Source organism: Strongylocentrotus purpuratus, unplaced genomic scaffold (assembly GCF_000002235.5).
Source record: "Strongylocentrotus purpuratus isolate Spur 01 unplaced genomic scaffold, Spur_5.0 spur5_scaffold_16, whole genome shotgun sequence".
Classification (NCBI taxonomy): Eukaryota; Metazoa; Echinodermata; class Echinoidea; order Camarodonta; family Strongylocentrotidae; genus Strongylocentrotus; species Strongylocentrotus purpuratus.
The window spans coordinates 34763584-34788767 of NW_022145601.1; the positions used below are offsets into that span (position 1 = coordinate 34763584).

General features: G+C 36.5%; 1 protein-coding gene across 9 annotated transcripts in view; it reads left to right on the forward strand.

Moving 5' to 3' along the window:
• The window catches only part of LOC584296 (myb-like protein X), a 79032-nt gene that overhangs the window by 31105 nt on the left and 22743 nt on the right, over positions 1-25184 (forward strand). For 2 of the 9 annotated variants that reach the window (XM_011668446.2, XM_011668450.2), the window contains exons 1-10: positions 3499-5183; positions 8833-8954; positions 9338-9369; positions 10123-10264; positions 18205-18283; positions 20413-20491; positions 20928-21126; positions 21717-21881; positions 23041-23134; positions 24389-24460. In XM_011668446.2, the coding sequence (XP_011666748.2) occupies positions 4235-5183; positions 8833-8954; positions 9338-9369; positions 10123-10264; positions 18205-18283; positions 20413-20491; positions 20928-21126; positions 21717-21881; positions 23041-23134; positions 24389-24460 (1933 nt within the window). In that variant the 5' untranslated portion in view covers positions 3499-4234. Of the gene's footprint in view, positions 1-3491; positions 5184-8832; positions 8955-9337; positions 9370-10122; positions 10265-18204; positions 18284-20412; positions 20492-20927; positions 21127-21716; positions 21882-23040; positions 23135-24388; positions 24461-25184 lie in introns of those variants that run through there. The other 7 variants (XM_011668442.2, XM_011668441.2, XM_011668448.2 and 4 more) reach the window with 7 other exon arrangements.

The following is a 25184-nucleotide window of genomic DNA, read 5'->3' on the forward strand; positions in this document are numbered from 1 at the left end:
CCTCATTGTTCTAACATAATTCTTCAAAAGTAATAGTACCTTTAGTTCAAATGTGATACCTTGAAGTTGTTAACATGTGAAGTGCATCATCACCCTGAGAATCCTATCTTGCCCATCATCCTGTGTACTCTGATGACATCATCATGCATGAAGCTCGACATTACATCAAAGAAAGTTTAAGAAACATTTGTTGAATGGAAAGGTTGAGTCAGAGGAAGGGTGAGTAATGTGTTGGTCCCATGTCAAGAAACTAGCATGGTATCGTATCTCCTTAAAACAATATGTTGGGGCTGGGAGAAGGATGTGAAGAAAGAGCAGGAATATGGTTCATCTAGCTGTCTGAAAATTGTATGATACACAGTTTACACACAGGTGTTTACAGCAATGATAAGAGTTACTATAAAGGGTCATGCAATAGATTGAATAAAATCATTTTACTAATTCCCCGAAGCTATTTCCTTAATATGACCTTCTTTTGAAATATCTCTCAGGGAATAGGAAACAAAAAAAAAATTAAAATTTAGTTGTTTGCAAAAGATTTAAATCATTTTAACCCATGGAATATAGATGTTTACTGTACATTTATATACCTAGAATGAAAGAATTCGGTAGTCGATGTGGTAACTTTTTTATTTGCTTTATATTCCTCTTTCAACTTTTACATATTGTTTTAATATCAGTAAACCATGCCATAAATTAAATGTTCCTTTTGATGCGATGGAGCGTTTTTCTTTACCTTTCAATGGAGGTGAAGACCATGATTTAGGAGAGTCTGGAGACTGTGAGGTCAGGTCAAGTCTCCTGATAGTGAAATCCCTTGTTTCCATGGCTACTATTGAACAAATGAGAGGAGTTTTGGAGCTCTGTAGAGCTCTCTACAAAAAGGAGAAGGGAAAATTATGAGAGGGGAAATGGGACCAATATGGAAGAGAGAAGGCGGAAATATAAGGCCAAATAACAAATATAACGTGTTTCTCGTTCAAACTTTTAAAAAAGGAGGAGGTAGGGCATTATTTACTATTTTGCAATAGTTTGCAATTTTGTCTAAGATGGCTACCATTCTAATTATAGCTTGCCAAGCCTATTTATTCACGAATATTGTGCTATGTGAGTACACTGATGCGGTGTATGACAAAACAAATGATTTGTATCACTTTTAGTTAGAAGCTTTTTAAACAAAAGATATGTCACAGGCTTTATTTTGGGCTTGTTAGCTTTTTTTTTGGGGGGGGGGGGGAGGGGGGAGGGGCTTTATTCCTTAATAGTAAATAGTTTTTACAAAAGGAGGTGGCGGCGTCCCAAAAAGAGGCGGGCCGGACAAGAAACACTTCATTTTTGTTATTTGGTCTAAAGCATTTTAATGATTATCATCATCACGCTCGCTCCTTATTCACTCTTTTCTCCTAGTTACTGTTTCTGCAAACTGTTTATCTTGTTTTTACGATTTGATGTCATTATTATCGAAGTACATGTCATGTAGGTTATGGAATGACAATTGCTTTAGAACCATGCGGACAGAAGGCTTACCGGTAATGGAATATCCTTTGAATATGAATTGCAACAAATATTTCAAGAAATTTACAATATTATTACCGGTCGTATGTTATCAACTTTGTGACAGTGGATTCTGCTTTCAAGCTAGTTATAGATTCTTGAAAGCTAGGGGAAAACAATACAAAAAACATAGTTGTATATGGATAAACTGTACTTCATGAAGATGTTGACAGCGAACTGTAAATCAGCAAAATGAAATTGGAGAATATCGATACATTTTAACGACATCATGAGAATTGAAGTGAAAGTAACCCACTGGAAGAAAGGTTAAAGTTGAAGTATGATATCTTGAATAACATAATTGCTTCAGACAATCACATGTATGGCTGACATTTTGTGGTCAGAACAATGTACATGTAGGTACCTGGCCATTCAGATCAAGGAAACTTTAAAAACGTCTCTTTATCTTGTGCTAATTTTGTATTATCGTATGGGGGGGGGGGGGGGGGGAGGGGGGAGGGTGGAGGAAATCAAATGAAAATTATTCTCTTTCTCTTTTCTTCCCGTGCTTTGTCCCCCCTGTCATCTAATGTATACATAAACAACACAGAGACGTTACTGATCCAGCCGACTTGAAGAGCCCATCTTATAGTAATTAAACTTTCATAAATTCATAACTGTCCACTTTTCATACCAGCTTTCAAGGTTTGATTTCCCTTTAAAGCCCTTTTCTTCACGTCAGACTGTGATCATGATATAGAACATGCATGTACCATATGAACTAATGTATCCCGCAAGTACAATCAGTTTCCAAAGCACATAGAGGAGTGATTAAGAGAGGGGTAGGATAATCCTCTTCCAATCCTCAGCTTATCCCATCATGGATAATGAAGATCAAAGATGAAAGGTGAATGGGAGTTTGAGGCATTAAGTCAGTAAAGAGCATCAATGTTGAAACCTCATTCGTGATCAATCACTTATGCTTCATAGCACTTTAAAATCTTTAGAGAGGAAAAAGGGGTGTTTTGTTAAATCCTAATTCTTGGGGGGGGGGAACCCTTTTTTTTCATTGCATGTTATTTATATAATTATAATGGCCCACATCCTCATGAAATTGTGCTTGTATTTAGTTATAATATGAGCCTATCCGATTTATAGGCTGATATTTAGAAATAGAATTATATCTCTCTCTTCCCCTTCTTCCCCCCCCCTTCTGTCTCCCCTTCTATTCTCCAACCTCTCTCTCCCCCTCTCCCCCTCTCTTTCTCCTCCTTCTACTCTTCCTCTTCCTCCTCATAATTTGTTTCTTCAGTATGTTGTATTTAATATATCACTTCTTAGGGGGAAAATAGGATTGTTCTTGATTTATTTTTGATGAACAATGCTTCATAATTGATCTAAAGACTGCCCTGGACATGAAGAGGCCAAATAGATGAGAATGGGACAGTGATCTCATCTAATTCTAAACAATGTCTCCTTCAAGTCTTGCAGTAGAGCCAGAGATTTTTATCGTCAAGATTCACCATTTTATATAAATTTTCTTACTATGACAGTGATAATTTCTGGATTGTTGATTGGACTTGTTTTATTGATCTGAATGGATGTTTCAGAAGTGCTCCTAGACACACATTATTCTCGTTTTCAATCTGTTACATACCAAATATAATTTTGAACTCCAGTGTATATATATATAATTATAATGAATATTTAAGAACCACAAATAGCAACTTAAAAAACTTTTATTTGGAATGATGACCATAGGCACTCTTTTCCTGGTTTCCTTTTAAACGTGGACTTCAAAATTAGAGTATGTTGAATCGTGTTTTATCAAGATTTCTACAGATGACATCTCCAAGATTTGTATTTCCCATCCTGGCTTAGGCTGAACAGTTGTCACAAATCGGTTTCTTTGCATTTTGTAGACCTGTCTGTTATGTTGACTTCATGCATTGTTTAGATTTTTTTCCTTGTCCTGCCCCATCAGTGGTTTTAAGATTAATACTTGAGACTCAGTAAAGCTCACATGAGTGACTTACAATAATGTGCAAGGAATTCATTTGCAGGATTAGATGAGCAGAACTTGAGCATTTTATCACCGCTTTTCCGACTAGCTCTACATGAACTAAGCAGACATCAGTGGGGGATCTGTGGGGTTTGACGTGACTGATCTAGCATTAGCAATCAAGGATGTTGAGAGGGTATGTTCCTCAATAAACTGTCGATCTGCCTACAAGGTAACATGGACTAATTAAAGAGATTTGGAATGTCTTGGCTTAAGATGTGACCTATGAGTGTGCCTGTGACGCACTGGGATAGAGAAAGCTAAGGGAATTCTTATTTTCTGAGGGCGAGCACAGCCGAGCAGCAAGCGATTTGAAGATATCAGAAGATTTGTGGATGCGTGCTGGTGAAATGGTATAGGAATAAATGTAAAGTTTGATCAGTTGAACAAGTTTAACCAGGATTGGAACATGTTATAAAGAAGGAACATCAACAGATTTAAGAGTTTTGATAAATCAATTAGCCGTACGACTGCATCATTTGTTTCTTCAGTTTGGTTAAAACAGGACAGAGTATCTGTGTGTAAATGGATTTTATATTTAGTGGGCCAGATATTGGCGTTTGACAATATGGCTGTTCAACTACAGACTTGTCCTCTTTGTGTGTATTGACGATAAGAATTGTGTACTTAGTTCTTAGTCCATCTTTGGCTTTGATTGCCCCTGTGACTTGATCCAAGATGGAAGGATTATTATGTCTGTCCAAACCTGCCAAGGAATACGCTGAGTTCCAGCTGAGTCCATCGGAGAACAACAATGGAGACACTGGTTCCGATGATGCTCCTCCCAAAGCCAGCCTCTCAGGAAAGCTGTCTTCGACATCGATGACCTCCGTCGGATCGATGTCAGCGGTGAGCAACGAGGATCTCAAGGACTTCCTGGAGCAGATGAAATGGCACATCAACAACAAGTTGGACAACACCAGGATAGAGATGGTGGAACTGAGGAAGAAGGTCAACTCTATCGATGAGAAACTGAAGCTGGACAACACCAGGATAGAGATGGTGGAACTCAGGAAGAAGGTCAACTCTATCGATGAGAAACTGAAGATTGTCCTTGAAGAGAAGGAGGGGTTATGTGACCATGGTAACCAGGATGATGAGAATGGGACATTGGAAACAGAGAATGATCAAGGTGGAGCGGATGGAGATGGAGGAGGAGGTGGTGGTAGTGCTGGAGGTAATGGGAAGGGTGGTATACGCAGAGGAAGTGGTAGCCTTGCAAAGAGCATCAAAGGTGTCTTTATGAACAGTAATAATAACAAAATGGACAAGCATAGCAACGGAGGAGGAGGGAATGGTAGCAAACCAGATAAACAGACCAACGGTGGACCGATCGCGGAAGAAGAAGAAGTCGAGAAACGAAAGACAGTTACGTTTGGACAAGATGTTGTTGTGAAAGAATTCCAAAGAGTGTTTAGTGGAAAGAAAAGATCTAAGAAGGGTCAGAAACTGAAAATGAGAGAGGAAGTGGTGGAAGAAGAAGATGAAGAAGAGGAAGCAGATGCAGCTGAGAGGAGTGCGCTGGAAGATGAAAAGCAAAATGACATTCAAAAAGAAAATAGGAATGCTAAAGATGAGGATATAGATGATTTTACAGATTCTGAAGAAGAGACAGAAAACAAAGAAGGTAATATTTCCTTTAATTTCAATTTTTTCCTATCCTTTTTCTATCACTTGTATTTAATGACGACTTATGAGTGTGACACACAGTTTTGCATCCCGTGTTGCTAGTCACAGGGGGAACATAGAAGCATGCGTCATGCAATGTTCTGGTTCCTTCATATAAATGACTAATCAGCATACTGGTACTTTCTTCTAAGAATGATGAAACTTCACTTCTCTTAGGGTTTTTCCACATACATGTACATACACTAAATACAGCTGTGTATCTTCCCACAGTGAGGAAGCATTTATTTGAAATGCTATAATAATAAGTCTTTGTCATCAGTAATATTTGACAAACTTCGCAATCTTGAAAATTGAGGAGGAACCTTGAGTGTGAAACAACATCTACAGGACTGAGGTTTGGATGGGGTGAAAGTGAGAAGAGAGTACGAGAGAGAGAGAGAAAGAGAGAGAGAGAGAGAAATGTGAAATAAAGAGTTAATACAGCATGAAACTAGCTTGAAATATACAAAATTTATAATTTGTGAATTATATACGTACATGTAGGCTATTTGACACAGCAAACTTCAGAATATGAGTTCACCTTCTTCAAATCATTAATCTTCCAAATTATAAACATTTCCTTTCGTGTCAAGTTCATGACCAGCCAGGTTTGGTGAGGCTTTGAAATCTAGCCGTTTTATTGAAAGCACACCTAAGCCAGGGATTTAGAGATTTTCTGTCATGAAATATATAATTTAATCATAACCTAATGAAAATCCATGGAGTCCTTTGGGAAAAGAGTATTAATTAAGGCAGTCCCTTTGGGTGTGATCACTCTCTACACCCCCGTATCAGTGTAGGTGGAAGAGTCCTGCAGTGTGTCAGTGAACTGGAGGGAATGCTAGCAATGTGCAGGAAAGGAAGAGTTCATTGGATACGGAGGTGATGACACCTAAATTGTATGTCACAAGACATGATTTTAAAAATTGACATTACCATGCAAACGAATCCAATCTAATCTAATGAATCTAATCTGCCAAGAGTAAGAAAGGTTATTTATCTGGCATGTTATTCTTAACCTTTAATTTTACAGTATCTTTGATCATAGGTGTGAGCATTGCATAATGAATATGTCTACAAACGTGTATTTACCAAGTCTGAATGTATTGCTGGCATTATATTTGTAGAATGGCAAATCTTGAGCTGATGGTGATTTTGATGATGTTTTGTTGAGCACCTCATGTTTGCTTGTGTGTATGTATGTTTGTGTGTTTTATTGTTTTACTGTAGATTGTGCAATCTGCCAAAAGTTAGAAAAGCATTGATTCATATCATTTTCAAATAAAAACCTTTCAAGCTGTCAGAAGACGAGGGAAAAAATAATTCTGAAACAAACACTATGTGCTATTTGTTATATATTTTGAGCAGTGCCCCAAGGAAAAAGGCACAAAGGAGAAAAGCAGATATTAATTATATTTTGTAACACAACAAACAGAAGAGTTCCTGTGACTCTGGCACAATCCACTGATCAAAATGCCAATTTGAGATTCCCAGACCCATAGACTTTCATAGTGTCTCATATTTCAAACTTTTATATCTTTGGCCTTTCCGTTTATCTTTATTTTTCTGATTTCATACACATGAAATTATAAAAAGTGTTGGATTTCCCTATAACAGGAAGAAACTCCGTGGTAGGCCGGCATACTATGGGAAATAATAGGTCAGTCACCAGTGATCTTCCTAAAGACAAATACAAAGTAAAGGAATAAAACAAGAGCCACTGCTTCTCTCCGACTTTTCTCCATATCCTTAAAAGTTGTCCTCATAAGCTGTACAAAGTGACAAGTAAATGTGTCAATTAGGAAAATAAGTAGGGCCTAATCACATAAATGCTTCTGAAAACTGTCAAATTGAATAAGGAAATAGGCTGTTACCCCAATTACAGACCCTCCTCCCCATATCTCCTGTACGCTGAGTGTTTGTTCCAGGTTTCTCCTCACCTTAATAGTTTAAAAGAATTATCTTGTTAAGATGTCTTTAAAAGGTAAAGCAGCACATCTACATTACTTGACTCAAAAGCTCTTATTTTACAAACAATCTGTAATTTGAGCAAATAATATGAAATAAATTCTGCCCAACCAAAGGTGTTGATTTGGGAATAATAGAGTTATAATCTGAGGAAACATCCCCAATGAAAAATCATAAATCCCATTTACATTGTAGCTAAAAATGTTATTATAAGATATCAAAGTACTGATTATTCTTAACAGCATATACAGCTTTGGTGTAAATTTGTTCGAGATAAATATTTTAAGAAGCCCTACATCTGCCTGTATATCTGCCATTGTCATCATTCAAAATTTAGAATCATTCAGAGTTTATTCAAAGCCTATCAATTTGCACCGTTAGATGCATACAGACTCTTCCGAATTCCGATGATATCATTAAGCATCAGGTTTGTTTCATTGTATGTTAATTATATGATTCACACAACAGCCTCTCCTAGCTTGTCTAGATGGTGTAGCTTACTGTACAGTGAGTAACTATTAATGACAGCTCATGTCTTGTTTAAGTGAAACACTTTTGTTAATTGTATAGATATATTGACTGCTATGAGAGGCATCACTGTTTCTATAGGCGACGCCCGCCCCACCACACCTCAATGTCATATCAGGATGTAACCTCCCCGAGAGCCAGTATACACCACTGTAGAAACAGCTATGCTTTCAATATTAAAGCAGAACTATCTTTTATGTACCAAATTCACAAACGAAACATAGGTATATAACAAGTATTATGCAACCATGGACCTATTACAAATAGATTCATGATGCAAGCAACCAAGGGCCTCAAGAGGGTCTTACACCACTGAAAACCAGCTGCTTTCATTCACACTAGTTCCCAGTTGGGGGGGGGGGGGCAGTTCAGGGTACCAATTATGTTATATCACATACATGTAGGTAAATTAGACCCCCAGGCTATTTTCTTTTGAGGAATTTACTCCAACACTACAGTGTACATGCATGCATTCATGATCAAAAGAAAACAATAATAAAGATTCACAAAAAGTAATGGGGGCAGGGGCAGGAGCTTTCTTTTATTATTTACCAATCACTTCCAGTGTTAACAGAATTCCCATTTTTCCATTTCTTAAAATGTACTCTAGTTACGAATGAAATAATACAAATAAAAAATGATACAAAATGGATTAAAGAATTGATAATTAAGGAGAGAAATGAGTGAGTGGAATGTGTCAGATTGTTGAATGGATTTAACATGTCATTTGCTTGGAGATGAGATACAGATTTAAATGTCTGATTGTTTGTCTGATGTACATTGCAGTGTGTCATTAATTGATTGAATGACCGAATGATGAAAATATTGATTAAGCGGATTTTTGATAAATATATTGTTGATAAACTTTTCATTTATGATTCCAAAACTGTCTAACATAAAACCAATGGTAAGTTTCTTTCCCCACTAAATAATTGAGCTCTATGTTTCAGTTTACATGTGTTATGAAAACCATAAACATTATCAAAAGTTCAAATTATTTGACTGATATCTTTACTTCTAGCAAGCTGAGGACGTTTGATACTACATTTTTTGAAGGAAAGATATAAATGTTATGAAAAATAATGACAATGTTTTTTATTTTATTCATTCAGCTTCAACATCAGCAAAGAAAGCTGCAAATCATTCTGCAACAGCGTTAGCAAACAAAGCTGCGATAGATCTGGCTAAGGAGAGAGAAGCATCATGGAGAAATAGCAAGTCTGTAGATGGAGCGGTAAGAAAAGATAAAGAAGATTATGACAGAATATGTGAAATGAAGATTATGACAGAATATGTGAAATGTACTCTTGATGTCAATGATTTTGACAGATATGTTCCTAGTGTAGATGTGCCTTACATATTGTAGGTCAGTGTCTTATGTGTTTTCTGTATTAGTATAAACTTATATTACAGATAATATTTGCAGCATATGTTTGTATATTTCCAATTTTTTAGGTTTTTTTGTATAGTGATTCATTCTCCTCACCCTCAAGACCTACAGGGCTTGAATAATATGCATGAATTGATATGTGTGAAGTAAGATTGTTGTTAACTCTTTCAACTTTAATCGTTGGCAAATGTGAGTTAAGTCCTGCTGTATCTCTCTTTTGTTTTCAGAATGAGTACCAAAACACAACAATCAGTGGACAGTGAGTATTGACACAGCTAGCATATTAATTCCCTTGTGTTGGAGGTTCTATAATGTTTACCTAATTTCATTTGATGTTTGTGTTGGAAAGTAATGGTGTTGTACTGAAAAGTTATTTGCAAGTAGTATTTTAATATTTACCAATATTTGGTAGAGGGATAGATGTATTTAAATAGTTTATGAAAAAGTTATCTAGATGTTTGTGTTCCTACTGTGAAACTGTGTGAAAGATTGTAGGCAAAACATTCTTATAGCATATTTAATGAGATAGAACTGAAATGAATTGTTCCTCTTCATGAGCCATAGACTTCTGTACCTACATGCTTTTAGATGACTTTGAACTGATCTTGTGTTCCATATTTCCTCTTTCATTATACCCCAATATTTTTATGAGATTCATTTTTAATAAGTCTTTATTTCAAAGTTTAAATCTTTGTGGACATCCTTCTGATTTCTGTGTAATCGAATTGAATTGATTGATTGAAGGATTTTATTGAGTATTATCCATTATCGCAGTCCAAAGACTGAATTGCAATGGTTACAACAGTTTACAATGTATATACATGATAAAAGCAATTATACAATGATATATTGTAGTAGTCTAGGCAATCAACATTGAAATTCAAATAAAAGTGATCAAATGACAATTATAATGGCATCCATCATTAATTTCAATTAATAAGCAATGAAAATCCTAACTGAAACATTCTTAAAAAATAATATATACAATTGAATTGTAACTATCTTTGAATAGACCTCCAGAGGATTTCTATGAGGTGCCAGTGCAAGATGAACCACCAGCATTGCCATCCACAGCCAGCAGACCTCCAATCAAGAGAGTGATAGACGAGAATGAAGACTTTTATGAAGATCCAGATGACCAAGAATCAGGAAGGGTTTGTAGTAATCTTTCTCTTTCCATTACCTTCATTGACCAAAGCATGTCATATTGGAAAATCATTCCATTCACTTGCTACCCCTACTAAACTCTTTTTTCTAGGCCCTGTCTGATTAATAGCTGCTATTAATGCAAATCAATTGCAGATTTGCAATTTCCTATCTCTTTGAATTGCACATTTGCGATTGATTTCAGGTTGCATTGTTTCTTTATGAGAAGGGGCTCTTCTCAACTTCCCCAAAGCTTGCCATGTAACTAAACAACTTTGCTTTTGATGTTTTTTGTGAGTTTAGGCACTCCATATGTCTTTGTTTTGTCACATGATTTTGACTGCTCTAACAGCTAGATTTATGTTTGTGATCATCTGAGGCATTTGCAGTTACAGCAACAGAGCTATTTTCATTTCCCTTTAAATGTATTTCTTACTGCCTTTTGAGCACATGTCAAAAACAAAAGGAAGCAATTTGGAACCAAATGCACTGACCAATTGATAAAGTTTGCATCTCAAGTTCATTTATTCTTTCTGGGATTTTCTTGTTCAATATTCCTTGGTTACTAAAAGTAAATTAAATGCTTTATGTATATATAAAACAATTATAAATGCCTCTTTAAAAGGGTGCAAAGGTCTTGGAATTTTTCTCCTAATTTGAATGTATCTTGAACTTATGCTCTAGAATTACTTTAAATGCAAAGGGCTTGCAAGTGCTAACTACAGGAACTAATGGCTATACATGTACACACAGATCAAACCTTATATCAAAGATCAATGCACATGACCTGGCAGACAGCTTAATGATTTGCACATCAAAAAATTCATCAGAAATCTTTTTAACCAAAGTTCATTTGACATGCCTTGCTGTAACCTTGATTGACTTGAATATTTATCCCCTGATGCCACACCCAGCCAGAAGTACGGGTTTGTACTCTTTTAATTAAATGAACTGGAATGGATTTTAATTAAACTAACCACAGACTCCCACAGTTTTATGTTTGGCTATAAATACTTATCATTTAGTACTTGACTGAATATGATTCAGCATACAGGCTTCTTCTCACTTCCTGTGTCCCATTCATACCAATGGTTAGTGAAGTATAAAAGGGCCAACCTCATTCATACCAATGGTTAGTGAAGTATAAAAGGGCCAACCTCATTCATACCAATGGTTAGTGAAGTATAAAAGGGCCAACCTCATTCATACCAATGGTTATTGAAGTATTAAAGGGCCAACCTCATCCATACCAATGGTTGTACCAATTTGTATGTATGTTAGTAATTTGATATCATTTATTTTCACCAGGGCATACTTCTTTTTAACAATCTCGGGCTCTTTGTAAGCCCCTCTGCAACAACATATGTAATTTTTACTGTTTGTGTGTATTTTTGAATCACTGAACTGATTAAAACAGAAGATAATGACTAGTACATTGATTCAACATTTTATTTAATTCATAGTAAAAAACAACAACATTGTATCTATTATGTACTCCCTTAGTTCAGTTCAGTTCAGTTTATTAATATCATCATTTCGCAGCCTGGGCTGAATTGCATGACAATTTACAATTAAAAACATATCATATTTCTTTCACAATTGTTTCAAATATACTACTAGTTAAAATACCATATAATTAGTAAAGACAATGAATTGTCATCAATAGTTAGATAACTTTCTAGTGACAATTCACAATATTAGCATTAAGAATAATTCAATGTATATATATATATACAACAACAATATTTGCATTAATAATATTATCTAATTTGGTTTTGCATCATTCAGTAGAGATTGGGTAAAGAAGTCATTGATAAGGTATTTGAGTGCTTAATTGAACAAAAAATAACGTTGTTGATACCTGTAATGTTATGCGTAATACCCATGTTCATGCTTCGATAATCAATTATGCCCCTGGAAATATAATTATATGAGAAATATGTTCTGATTTCAAAATATATATCGATAATAATAATTAAATAAATAGTGACACCGGTTTCGTCAAAAAGAGTTATGCGTACATTGTTCTCTATTCACCCCTTTTATACAACCTTGGCATTATTCATTTAGGCAAGTTGTCAGAAATGGAATGGAGCTATTCTGATATCTTTTTGTCCTGGCATTGATAGATTTGTACGTTCGGCTGGTCCTGAGCTGCATGGAATGAGTTGTGTCGTTGAGAGGGAACACATTCGAGTATATATGGGAACGTACACATGCTTCGGCAAACTTTGTACATAGGTCATGCCTTCTTTCTTCTAATGTTTCTATTGAAGCTTCTTTGAGAGCAGTTGTGTAAGTGAGTTCAGCTCCAAGTACAATCCTCATCGCCCTCTTTTGGATTTTTTCCAGTGCACTAGTCTGCAGCTTTGTGAGTCCAGGGTGCCACACCGGTGCTGCGTATTCCAGAGCTGGCCGGACGTAGGACTTGTATACGGCAACTAGATCTTCTCGTGGGATTCGAAATCTCTTCAGTCTGCTCAGTATATGTGACCCGGCACCACAAAACCACCAAAAAGTCGCAAAAAATTATTTTCCTGATTTCATCTGATTATGAAAGAAGCAGTTCTCCTCATTAAAATGGTATATTACTTGTCCAAATTGAAGCTTCCTAACCCTTTCAATTTAGTGAATGAAAAGAGCTGGTGAGGGAGGTTACTGGTATTAAATTGTGAGAAAGGGAGCTTTAAAGTTTGGGGCTATTCAAGCATGCGGAGCAAGCAAACCACAGGGAAATCAATAGAAGGGTGAATCAAAAGGCCATAGCAACCACTATGAAAAGATTTTCAGATTAGGCTGAAATTTGGCCTGATGGTCAAACATAGTCTGTTCATTATGTTTCTGAGGTTTCAATGTGTGGACTTAAGTCTTTCAAAAGTTATTATGTTGTAAATGTATAGAGTTGTAATTGGACAGATTAAGTGAACTGCAACATAGTGCCGAGACACCTGCACTAGACAATGCCTATTCATGGTGGACCCGGAGTCTTTTTGTTCCCCCTTACATAACACTGCTTGTCACCTATCTTGTTTTGTATACATCTGGGCAATTATTTGTAACCACATTATGAACTTTCTTTATACTTAATTCCCATACTGTTTTCTTTCTCACAGGAATTTCAAAGTATTTTTACTATGACTTGCTCTTTCATTTCCAGTAGCCATCCTGATGATAATTAATGGAAGCAATTCATAAATACCAGCCAGAAAGTGGTATAAAAATAAAGAAAGGCAGGAGACACACAGTAAAGACACCAACATAGAATAACGAAAAATAGAAAGAATGAGAGAGAGAGACAGAGAGGGAAAAGAAGGGGGAGAATTATGATAACTGTAAGCAAAATGATGATATCAAGAGTGTGAATGTGTGTTTACAATAAGAACTTGATTTCAAAACTCTTATGGGAGAATAAATTTGGAAGCACATCCCACGGCTCTGCTCACGTACAAAACCTGGCATTGTAACGACGTTGTAGACTTTTTCACAACTTGTCACTCTCAAATGTATAAAATATAATAATGTTCTTACTCTTGATCAACAAATTCTGGATATGTGATGTACAATCAAGCTACTCGAAGTCGTTAACGGAGAATATAAGACGAACGCAAATCTGGAACTCGGATGTGAAAGCGGATACAAACAAAATGGCGCGCCGCACTGATTGCTATAACGGACCAATCACAGCCCGCGTAGCACGACCCGTTAGCAACGACCGACCATATCCGGACTACGATAATTTCGCTCGGGAAAAGTGATCAAATTTTGGAAGAGACCGAAGGCTGTGCGAAAAAAACTGGTCTAGAAAAACCGTTTAAAACACATCTTCTACTATGTTTTAGACTTCCAAATTTTGATACTAGGTACAGAAAAGACCACTCTTTCAGAAAATGCAAAAAAACAAAAATCTATTTTTTTCACCTAAATTGACATTTCAGCTGATTACGGAGAATCGCTGGTTGCGACTTTTTGTTGGTTTTGTGGTGCCGGGTCACATATGTACCCGTTTCTTGCTCTTCGACATCATTTCTTTGACTTGTTTGTCCCATTTTAGGTCACCTTGAACCCAGACACCGAGGATTTTCGTTTCATTGACCACCTCCAAAACATTCGGGTCTAGAGATATGTCTGGGGGTGCTGGTTTGGTTCTCTTGAAGCAAAACTGCAGTTGTTTACATTTAGCTGCATTTAGTTTCAAGTAGTTTTGGTCAGCCCATTGCACCAGGTCGTTGACAGCTTCCTGCAGGTGAGAAGGCTCATTGACGGTCTTGGTCTCGCCGATACTAAGATCGTCTACATACTTCCATGTATGCAACTCTGTCGACTCCAGTGCGTCATTGATGACTGCTAGAAAGGCTAGGGGGCCGATCTTTGTTCCTTGGGGAACGCCACAGGTTAGTTTCTTCCAGGAGGAGATAGCGCTTTGGTATTTTACTCTCTGGTGCCTATTCGTTAAAAAGTCGGCGATCCACGGGATGATTTCCGGACGGACTCCCATATTTAAGAGCTTAGTTACAACCACGGTGTGGTCTACCGTGTCGAACGCCTTCGAGAAATCTGTGACCACAAGATTTCCTACAAAATCCTGTTTGTCTGATTCCTTGTAGAATTGATTCATCATTTCAATCAAACAGTGTGTGGTTGATGAGCCTTTGAGGCTTCCATACTGATGTCGTTCAATATTTGGCCCCATGTCATGTTGGATCCATTTAGCCACGAATCCCTCACAAACTTTCGCACATTGGGATGTTAGTGACACAGGCCTGAGTTTTGTGATGACAGGAGGTTTCTCTTTTGGCACGGGAACAACATCTGCGTCTTTCCAGATCTGAGGGACCTTGCCTTCCCTGAGAGAGGAGTTGAAAATGTCTGTCATGGGTATGCTGATCTCGCAAGCAAATTCCTTGAGAACTCTGTTTGGCAAGTCATCAGGGCCGATGGCTTTCTTAATGTTGATCCTGTTCAGCTCCCAATACATCTCCCACACTTTGACCTGTGGAGGCTCTAGAGAAGGAAGATATGTCGGAAGGTCGGAAGTACTTAGAGGCAGTCGACCCTGTGATGTAGATGAAAATTCCTGGTTAATGGCATTAGCTATTTCCTCATCACTGGCTTCAGGGAGCGTTGGCACAGATATAGGAGAGCGTTCTTTGATCTTATTGGCGAGGAGCTGAATGCCACTATGCCACTCCGAGGGGTCTGAAGATCTTAGCCCTGCTAAGGAGTTGTCATAGAAGTTCTCCTGAGCCTGTTTGATTTGGTTGCTGGCCAATTTCTTGTAGCGCTTCCATTCGGTTAAGGAACCTTGGGCAAACGCTTCCTGACGCATCTTGATGGTTTCTTTCACTCGTGCGGTCATCCAAGGCTTGTCAGCACTGTGCAGTTTGACTGATCTACGAGGAAAGTATTTATTTACTGCTCCTTGGATCAATGTATAAAAAGCGTTTGCTTTTGATTCCGTTTCTGGTACGGAAAGGACTTCCTGCCAAGATTGGGATGTAACCCACCTTCCAAACTCGTGGATCCCTTGATATGTCATTGGACGTGATGTTTTCTTGAGTACCTTGTTGGGAGCCTTTGTTCTATTCTTTGCAGTCCATATCACCGTGTTATGGTCACTCATTCCCAGAGGAGACTCAATGGCGGCTGACATGTAGTGTTTTTTCATATTGGTCAATATCAAATCAAGAATCGCCTCACCTCTAGTTGGCTTATCTACCATTTGTTTGAGTCCATGTACTCTCAACAAAGGGTCTACATCTACCCGGTTAAAATCTCCCAAAATAACAAATCCACAGTCTACATACATAGTGCCTAAAACATCAATTGAATTGGTTATGTGATCAATCAGGGCTGTGTGATGAGGGGATCCTGGTGGGATATACACTACACATACAATGATACTTGATATACGTCTAGGTAATCTATGCGGTCGTATCCTCAACCAGACACATTCAAATTCATATTCAGAAGGAACATATATCATGGTAAGGGGAAATATCGGTATATCTTTCTGAACATACAATGCTACTCCCCCACCACGCCGTGTATGGCGATAATCCGTGAATGTCAAGTAATTATTTATCGACAACTGTTCATCTGATATATCAGGCGTTTGCCATGTCTCAGTTATAGCTGCTATGTCAATGTGTCTATTGTTCAGTATAACACCAAGTTCATCCGTTTTGTACACAATCGATCTAGCGTTCGTCATGAGAAAACTTGGCAGAGCGTGATGGGCTGCTTTCTTCGCTGGTTCTACATCGATGGAGACCAGTGTCCTCGGCCGACATTCATGCTGCTTGTCATCATTGTCCGTCCGATTCCCAGTCACAATGCTAATACTCCGTCGAAGATTTCGCCCTCCTCGTTTTCCCCGCCTCGTTTTTGTTCGTGCTAATCCAAGCTGTTTGATCAATTGTTGTGTGTCTCGATTGAGAGTAAACGTTCTGTTATTCAAAGCTCGGAGTTGATCTCTAGTATACACCACAGAGCGTGAAAGTGAACACGCCCCTGTGCATTCACGTAGTTTTCCATCCATGTTGGGCACAAATGACAATTCTCCAACACAAATTTTCACCAAACAGTAAGCAATGTAAATTGCCAACAATGTGTTTGCCACTATTGTTACTCTGATGAAGATCATTTTCACGTCCAATATCACACTCCTTGCTTTGAAAAACTATATTCTCAGTTGGAATGTTATGAAAGCAATTAGCTTGATAAAGTGGGACTGATTGATCTACTGTCAGTGTGCAGGAGGAAGTGAGATCAAACCTCACCATGTTTGCATGTAACACTATTAATTAGTCACTGGTCAATCTATAACATTAGTCAGGAACTGAATTCTTAGTCAGAACTCAGAATACCCAATGTGCAACTGTCTTGTTTTGTTAATATTACCTGTATTGGGTGGATTAACGTAAATGTATATTTCCTGGATATACAGTATCTATCTTTAAACTTTTGAATGGGTGGAAACTGAAAATAATGATACATCTTATGTAATGTGCTTTTGAATGAAGAAATCAGTTCTTATGGATGCGTATGCTTGATAGCTTTGAGTTTGTTTATATTGAGGATATACCAGCTGGGATGGTAAGTGTTTCAGAAAGAGTTTTCTTTTTTAGTTTAAATGTAAATTACAATAATTTGATTAAAGCAGCAATTGATTAAAACATTTACATACACCAGTACCTACATGTACTTCATATTTGCAGTAGTGATGTTACCAGATTGTGTGACAGCAATTCATGCTAAAAAATGAATTCATACGATTTTCATCCAGTAACTTGGTTGTTACTTACACACTTTCATACATTTACAGCCTAAACCATCTCTGACCAGCACTGTTAATTCAACAATGAGTTTAGCTGATAAAGTTTGAATCTTAATTTGAAACATACCTGTAATCCCTTCATATACATAGCTATATCAAGCTTAAACCTTTATTCAGTGGAATAGTATACTTTAAATACGATACTTATTTAAAGACCGTCAACACTGCTGGGCCAGAAGGGATTAGACCACACAGCGAGGTCACTGACAGGTGGCTATCTCATTAACTCAGCTCTCAACTAACATCAGAAAAAGAGGATCATGGGGGACCAATGGTCACCGATTAGACATTGTTTTCTACATAGAGGGAGCAAGTAGCTACCTGTAGTAAAGTGTGCCTTAAACCTTTATTCAGTGGAATAGTATACTTTAAATACGATACTTATTTAATTAATTTATTCCCATCAATACAGTGTGTTGCCAATTTATGAAAAAGTTACATAACTAAAAATCCATCAAAATGTGTCACGTACACAAAATCCGGCAATAAACCCATTTCATTTATGAAAAGGTAAACAAAGAAGAGGGTATGAGATGCAGTGTCTTGGCATGGCTGCCTTAATTGTGTCATAATGCTGCTGTTATTTCACTATATTTATGCTTAATCTTTCAGGGCTCCATGCCTCCTGGTTCATGCAGTGATGAAGGAAGTGGAAACACATTTGTCTTCCCACAAAAAGGAGAAAAAACTAGTAAGAAATGCTTTGGAATTAAGTAATACAACCATGTATATATTGTTTAACATCTGTTCAGTATTGTCGATTGTTCATCAGGCCTGGGCTTTATTTAGCTCCAAAATATTGATTGAATTGTTTTAATGATAAATTCATTCTACAGATAATTATGTTTGTATGTTATTGAACAAATTTAAGAATAACTGCAAAGATTTGTGACCATTTGAAATCATCAATAGTACCTTTAAATCATTTCCTATTCAATAGTTTTAATAGTTATCACTCTACGCATATCTCCCCTCATACTATTTCTTCTGAAAAATACATACATATTTTTCTGTCTAATACCAAAGTCGTGTAAATAGAGAATAATAGAAAGTAATGACATAATATACTTTTTGTTCCTGTACAACAGGAGTAGATACATCAATAGAAGTTAGCCAAGGTCGGAATCAATCATCGTCATATGTCACCTTGAGAAAGCGAGTATTAACATGTAACTTATTGAAGAAGCGAAAGCTGTGCCTAAAAACTAGCCATTCAAAGTCAATGCCGGACCTCAGTCTCAGTAGTTCAATGACAGGTGCTGTAAACATAGCACGTTTGGATCAATTCTGCACCCTTGTCATGCTTTCTAACCTGTCAAGAATGATATTTGAACCTGTTTCAACCTGCTGATATTGTGTTTGACAAGTGGAAAAGAAACTTTTACTTTTACATATAAAAAAATTATTCACTATTCATTCACCTTGCCCAGTTTCTGACCTCCTGCTACACACATATTATACACTAACATAGAAGATCATAAAAGGCCATTCGTACCACATTATTATTTTTGCTTTTTATTTTTGTTATTATCATCATTTCAGTTTACCATGTTACTTTTTTAATTTCTTTTTGTTGTTAATACTTTGTTCAACTTTGACATTACTACAATGTACTTGGATCTAAAATACTTTGAATTACACAGTTTGTAGTAAAAAAAAAGAAGAGCAAAAGAGCACAAATAGATTTAATCCATTTGTGTTGCATGATCACACTGGGGCAGTTATGAATAATAAATATCCAAAGACAACTACTGTAAGCATTGTAATATTTGAGTCGGTAGCAAGTGTTTAAATGTGAATTATTTTCACACAATGTATTAAATTGTCACTTTTTGTGTGTTGTGTAGTATTTTTTATACCATTGTATGTTAGATTTGTCTGATAGAATGAAGTAATATGCGAAGGCAAAGCCAATTTATTCCTTCTTTTAAAGTCTTTGTTAATCTTCCAATCCTCTTCCTCCCAGAGGTGGATTGATGTGATATTAATTATTCATGTTTTTAATTCAAATACATTCATTTATGATTTCTGGTTACATCATTCCTTATGATTTATTCACTGCCATAGATATATATATAATAATAATGATAATAATGAGAATGACAAAAATTACATTGAAAACAAACAGTCCTAGTTTTTTGCCCAAAGCAGGATGTTCTCTCACAAAATGTAAACTCACCATAAAGAGCTCAATGTCAGGTCAATGAAGAACATTTATATAGAAATTCTTTATTTGAGCTACATAAAAGGCACATAGCCACTAGCTAAAATATTACTAAACATCCCAATGAGTAAATACATGTACATGTACATACATAGGTTTGTATTGAACCAAGAAGGTGCGATATATTCTGTAAACAGGGATCCTCATTCTTTACTATGTTTTCTTCTTCTTTTGGGGCTACATGATGTGTGTAGGGTCTGTTTGTGTGGACCCTCTTCATATCAAGCATGTAGGGGCGGGAGTGATCTTTTGGGGGTCCAGCTTGGCCCCATCTTGATAATCAGTCGCAACTCTATATAACACAGGGCCCATGTGTATTGGACCCCTAGCTGCCAGTGTTACATTTTGATACAAGTTACATGGAATACCTACTTTGAAATGAATTACACATGTATATGCTGTAGAAGACTCAGTTTCTTGCAATTATGTCACAATGTTACCCTATTATACAAAAGCAACTGGTTATGAAGATTTAAATTATGAACAAACCGTATGATTATTGAGTGTACACATACTTGTATGCTTTGCCAGCCTGTGAAATCATGAGCAGCATCAAAGAATTTTGTTTGACGATCTTCGTCTGTTCTTTTGTTTAGATTATAACGAGGATGATTTCAACAGTGACTCAACCGACTATGAGGATGTAGAAGATGTTGATCAAGATCATCATCACCAGTAAGTAGCAGGTGGTGGTGGTGGAGGGGGGATGGGGATCATCATCAACAGTAAGTAGCAACACGCTCTCTTCAAGAGCTTTTAAATGGGAAGGAATAGATTTGGTGAATCTACAATCATCCACCATCCCCTCTCTTAGAGAGTTTGTTAATTCTTTACACTGAGAGATGTACTCATAGTCAACTGGTTTAACACTTGACTGGAAAGATGATGGTTGTGGGTTCAAGCCCCGGGGCGGCAATAGTGTCCTTTGGGAAGACATTAATCTACATTTGCCACATTCTGCCCTGTTTTCAACTGTGTACCGGTAGAAACTCCATGAATGCTCTGAGCACTTGGAGTGCCTTGAGCACCTTGCATACTTGATTTGGAGCCCCAGTGATATTCAGTAACAGTGCTTCTTGCTAAAAATATATTTGTCTCTCATTTTTTTCAGAGAGAAACGGAAGAAACCTAAAGTGGACAAATTGGATGAGTTCAAGAATGATCACAGTAATGAAGAAGACATTGATCTCATAGACAGACTGCTTATGCTCAACAACTTCTTCAGTACAATCAAGAGTGTCGGCGGCAAGTGGGAAAAGCGTTATTGCATCGCTAAAGATGGCCAACTCTTCATCTACAAGTCATATAAAGTAGGTGTCTACATATCTTCCATCTATGTCTCTCTCCTGTGTTTGTCTTTCATCATTCAACTATTGTTCCTTCACAAAATGCTACTTTATACTTGGGTGTAAGCCTGTCAGGAATCCTACTAAACATTGGTGACAGCTACCTGTCTGTAAAACATACAGTTCTAAAGAAATACTTTACCTTACTCAGATTGACAAAATGCTCTGATGATGCAGCTTAGTCTTAATTATAGCTCAGTCACATCGCCAGACAAACTCCATGCCCACTCAAAATTTACTTAATCTTATCCTTTTCAGGTCATCTACTTTTTTTGTTTGATTTGTTATTTGTCAGGGACACTTTTTCCCCATGACTTTGATATACGTGACTTTGCAAAAAATAGATCAGACTTTTGTCTAGATGAGAGTGATGAGGGCGGTGAGGGTATGAAATTGAAACCCCTACTCCCCTTCTATCCAGTCAAAGCAACACTAAAGATGCTCTTTCTGAAAAGGCTTCATCTAAAGTATTATGCAGATGAATAGGAGCATTATCATTACACCGTCATGCACATAACCACACTATTCTTTTATTTTTGTATGATTTGTTTCAGGACAAGCAATCAAAAGCTCAGCGGTTACCGTTGATGGGATATACTGTATTCTTGTTGGGTCAACAAGGTAAACAGGATAATGTGATCAAGATTGACCATCACAACCTCAAGCCTCCTGTTCTACTTGCTTCAGATTCAGCTGAAACTTCAAACAAATGGGTTGCTGTGAGTAAACGCTCTTTTTGCAAAGCTTCTGCTGAACTTTGGAACAGACTACCTTTAAATGTCAAAAACTGCCAAACTATTATTCAAAACTAGTCTTAAGACACATTTATTCAAAAATTGCTCTTTTGATTAATTAACTCTGTTCACTTTGATGTGTATTCCATATGTATTGTAATTTGTAGTTTATTTGCACTTTTTGGTTTTGTTTAATATGTAATTGTTTATCAGTCTATTTTGTTTGTTATAGCGCTATGACACCATCACTTCACCATCATCATCATCCATCATCATCACAGTCATTTAACCTGCACTTTCATTGTTATTTCCATCATTTTGAGCATTGTCACCACCTTCATCATTTTCGGCCAGGCCATTATTAACATTGTCAGTTTTATTTAAAAAAGCAATTTTCATCTAAACTGATTTGGGTTATGCTGGCAAAATTTGAAGTGAACTGCATTATGCTCTACTAAATGCTAATAATCTTTCGATACCTGCAAACATGTATTCGAAAAAGGAAAGTTTAAACCTTTACTGCTTTGTTGTATGTATGATTTGTGTATTTCTCAATCTATTTCATGGCTCATAATTTTATTTTATTCTCATTTGGGTCTCAAATTAAGTTGATTTAAATATTCTTTCCACAACAACAAAAAATCCAACCACTTTGTTTATTTCTGAGTTTTTGCAATGCATACTGTATTATAATGTGTGGTACTATTTACCACAATCACCTTCTGAATGTTGAACTATAATCATCTATCTTATCATTTCCCTACTTCTCTGTCTAACTCATTCTCCCTGTATGAATGCACTTCTACTCTCCAGACTCTTCCATTTCACCTTCGTCATAATCCATCTTTTACAAAAAGCATTTTATTGATTTCCTATTTTTGTTAATGTATTATTTGTTTAGATTTCGATTTGTAAATATCTCTCTATCTCCGCCTTCCTCCCTGCTCCCTCTCTCTCTCTCTCTCTCTCTCTCTCTCTCATTCTCCCTCTCTCTCTCTCTCTCTTTCTTTCTCTTTCTCCCTCTATCTCTTTCTCTCCCTTTCTCTCTGTCCATATACTTCTCTCTCCTCTCCCCATTTGTATTTTTCATCTTGTCTCCCCCTCTCTCTCTCTCTCTCTCTTTGTCCTATATTCCTACGTGTAGGTTCTTAAGAGGTACTCTACAATAAACCACACCATTGTACCTGGAGGTCCACAGGAAGATGAGGAACCAGAGGAAAGTCCAGACAAGAAAAAAGGTAAAAACGATCACAGTAGAGTTGTAATAGTAGCTGGTGTTATTTCGCCACTTTCATACATTACCAGAAGTCCTAATTTCACTCTGCACTATACATGCAGCATACCCTTACTCTAAAGTTAGACTAAGTTACCTAAAATCCTGATTGCGACCCTATATACCCCCCAGATATAACCCTAATCTTTGATCAAACAAAGCCCAGAGCAATATAGGCAATATAATTTCAAGTTATCTTCACCCCTCAATCTTTAATCTATTATAGCCCTGGTTATTTTGAAACTTCAAAGCCTGGGGGTGTGGGGGGAAGATAATTTTGCCCCCATTAAACGGCCAATCGACGCAAAAAATGTGCATGCATGTCAAGTGAAGTGTATAGAATACTATGGTAATTTTTCCATTTTTTGAACAATTCACTCATTTGCGTATTTATGGTAATGTATGCAATTAAAATCATGAAATTCATGTTTTAACCATAAATCATATAATCCTGATATTGAAACATTTGTTTTCACTACATATATTCTTTGAGACCATTTGGAATAATAATACAACAACAAAAATTGGAAGAGCCAGGTTACTTCTTATGTTATGTATAGTTTTGATAATTTTCTATGTATTTCTACTGAGATCCTTTTTTAACTTATGTATTTTATTGTTTTTGTTGTTTTATTTTATTTTAAACTAAAATTCAACTATCCTGACCCCCAAAACAAACACCTTAACTATAATGAAAACCAAATATTAAATGTTTTATCTCATTTTTGGAAAAATGATATTTTCATATGCTTTATGTACACAAATCACAGAAATGACTTTGTAACTGTAGGTCCGATTTTTGAAAAATTTGTTCCAAAAGATACGCAAGACTCAAAAGAAAATAGTCATAAAATTTCAGCACAATATTTTGTTTGCTTTAACAAATTTTCGCCAATATGTAGAGGGAGGGGGGGGGGGCTAATTAAGCCCCTCCCCCAGGATATATAGGGTTAAAATAATATATAACTGCTATTAGCGATTATTAAAGTATGAATATGAAAGCCAGTTTAATATTATTTGAGCCAAGTTGTTTCATAATGGGATATGGAATTCAGTTTAATTAGGGTGAAACGTTCCAATTTCATTGTTTTGGTTCCTGACTGTCCAAATCTCAATTATTATTTTGTAACCATAATTACCTACACGACTGTAATCAAGGAATTTTATGAAATGAGATGCGTGGAGTCTGTATTGACTTTCATTTTTCGTGTTTTTCCAGGTACTAAGTTTTTTTCTCGAGAGAAGAAAGATGGGACTCCACAACTCACCATGGATAATGATGTATTATCAGGTTAGTAATAAATCATTCCAGCTACGTTAGGCCCCTCAACCAATCACATAGGGGGTCTTTTGGGATGAGTTGATTTGTGGATTGCACATTCCTGAATTGTGTATAGAAGTCTTGCACGCAATATATAGGAAATGAGCAAGTGAGAATCCCTATATATATATATATATATATGTAGTTGTTTTCATTTTCTATTTATAACAGCTGTTTAGTATTTTGAAATGACATGGACAAAATCCCATGCAAATATTTATCTTTCCCAAATAAGGTTCTCTTTGCAATCTACAACAAAAATCACAACTGTTTTAATCATTGATAAAATCATAAATAGAAGACTGCTTTCTAATGATTTGTTACCCGATCTCAGCCCATGAACATATATTCTTGATACCTCCTTTAAAGGTATTAGGTAACTTTGCCTCTGATTCTAAACATAAATACTGGATTAAGCTCATGCTGCAATCATAATTATAAACCTTTAGGTCAGAAATGAATCCCATCACTTTGACAATCCAATCGCATGTTTGATTATCAAGATATCTATGATTGGAATTTAAAATGTCAAAAACAGTTATCCCAGTGGTTTTTATAATAAAACAGTCTATTGGGGAAAATGAATATGTACGTAAGCTGGTCACTCAAAGATTTTTCCTTTTTTTTAAAGCACTTCATGATCATTTAGAAGCGCAATTTTTTTTAGGGCTTCAATATTAGACCACATCACAGA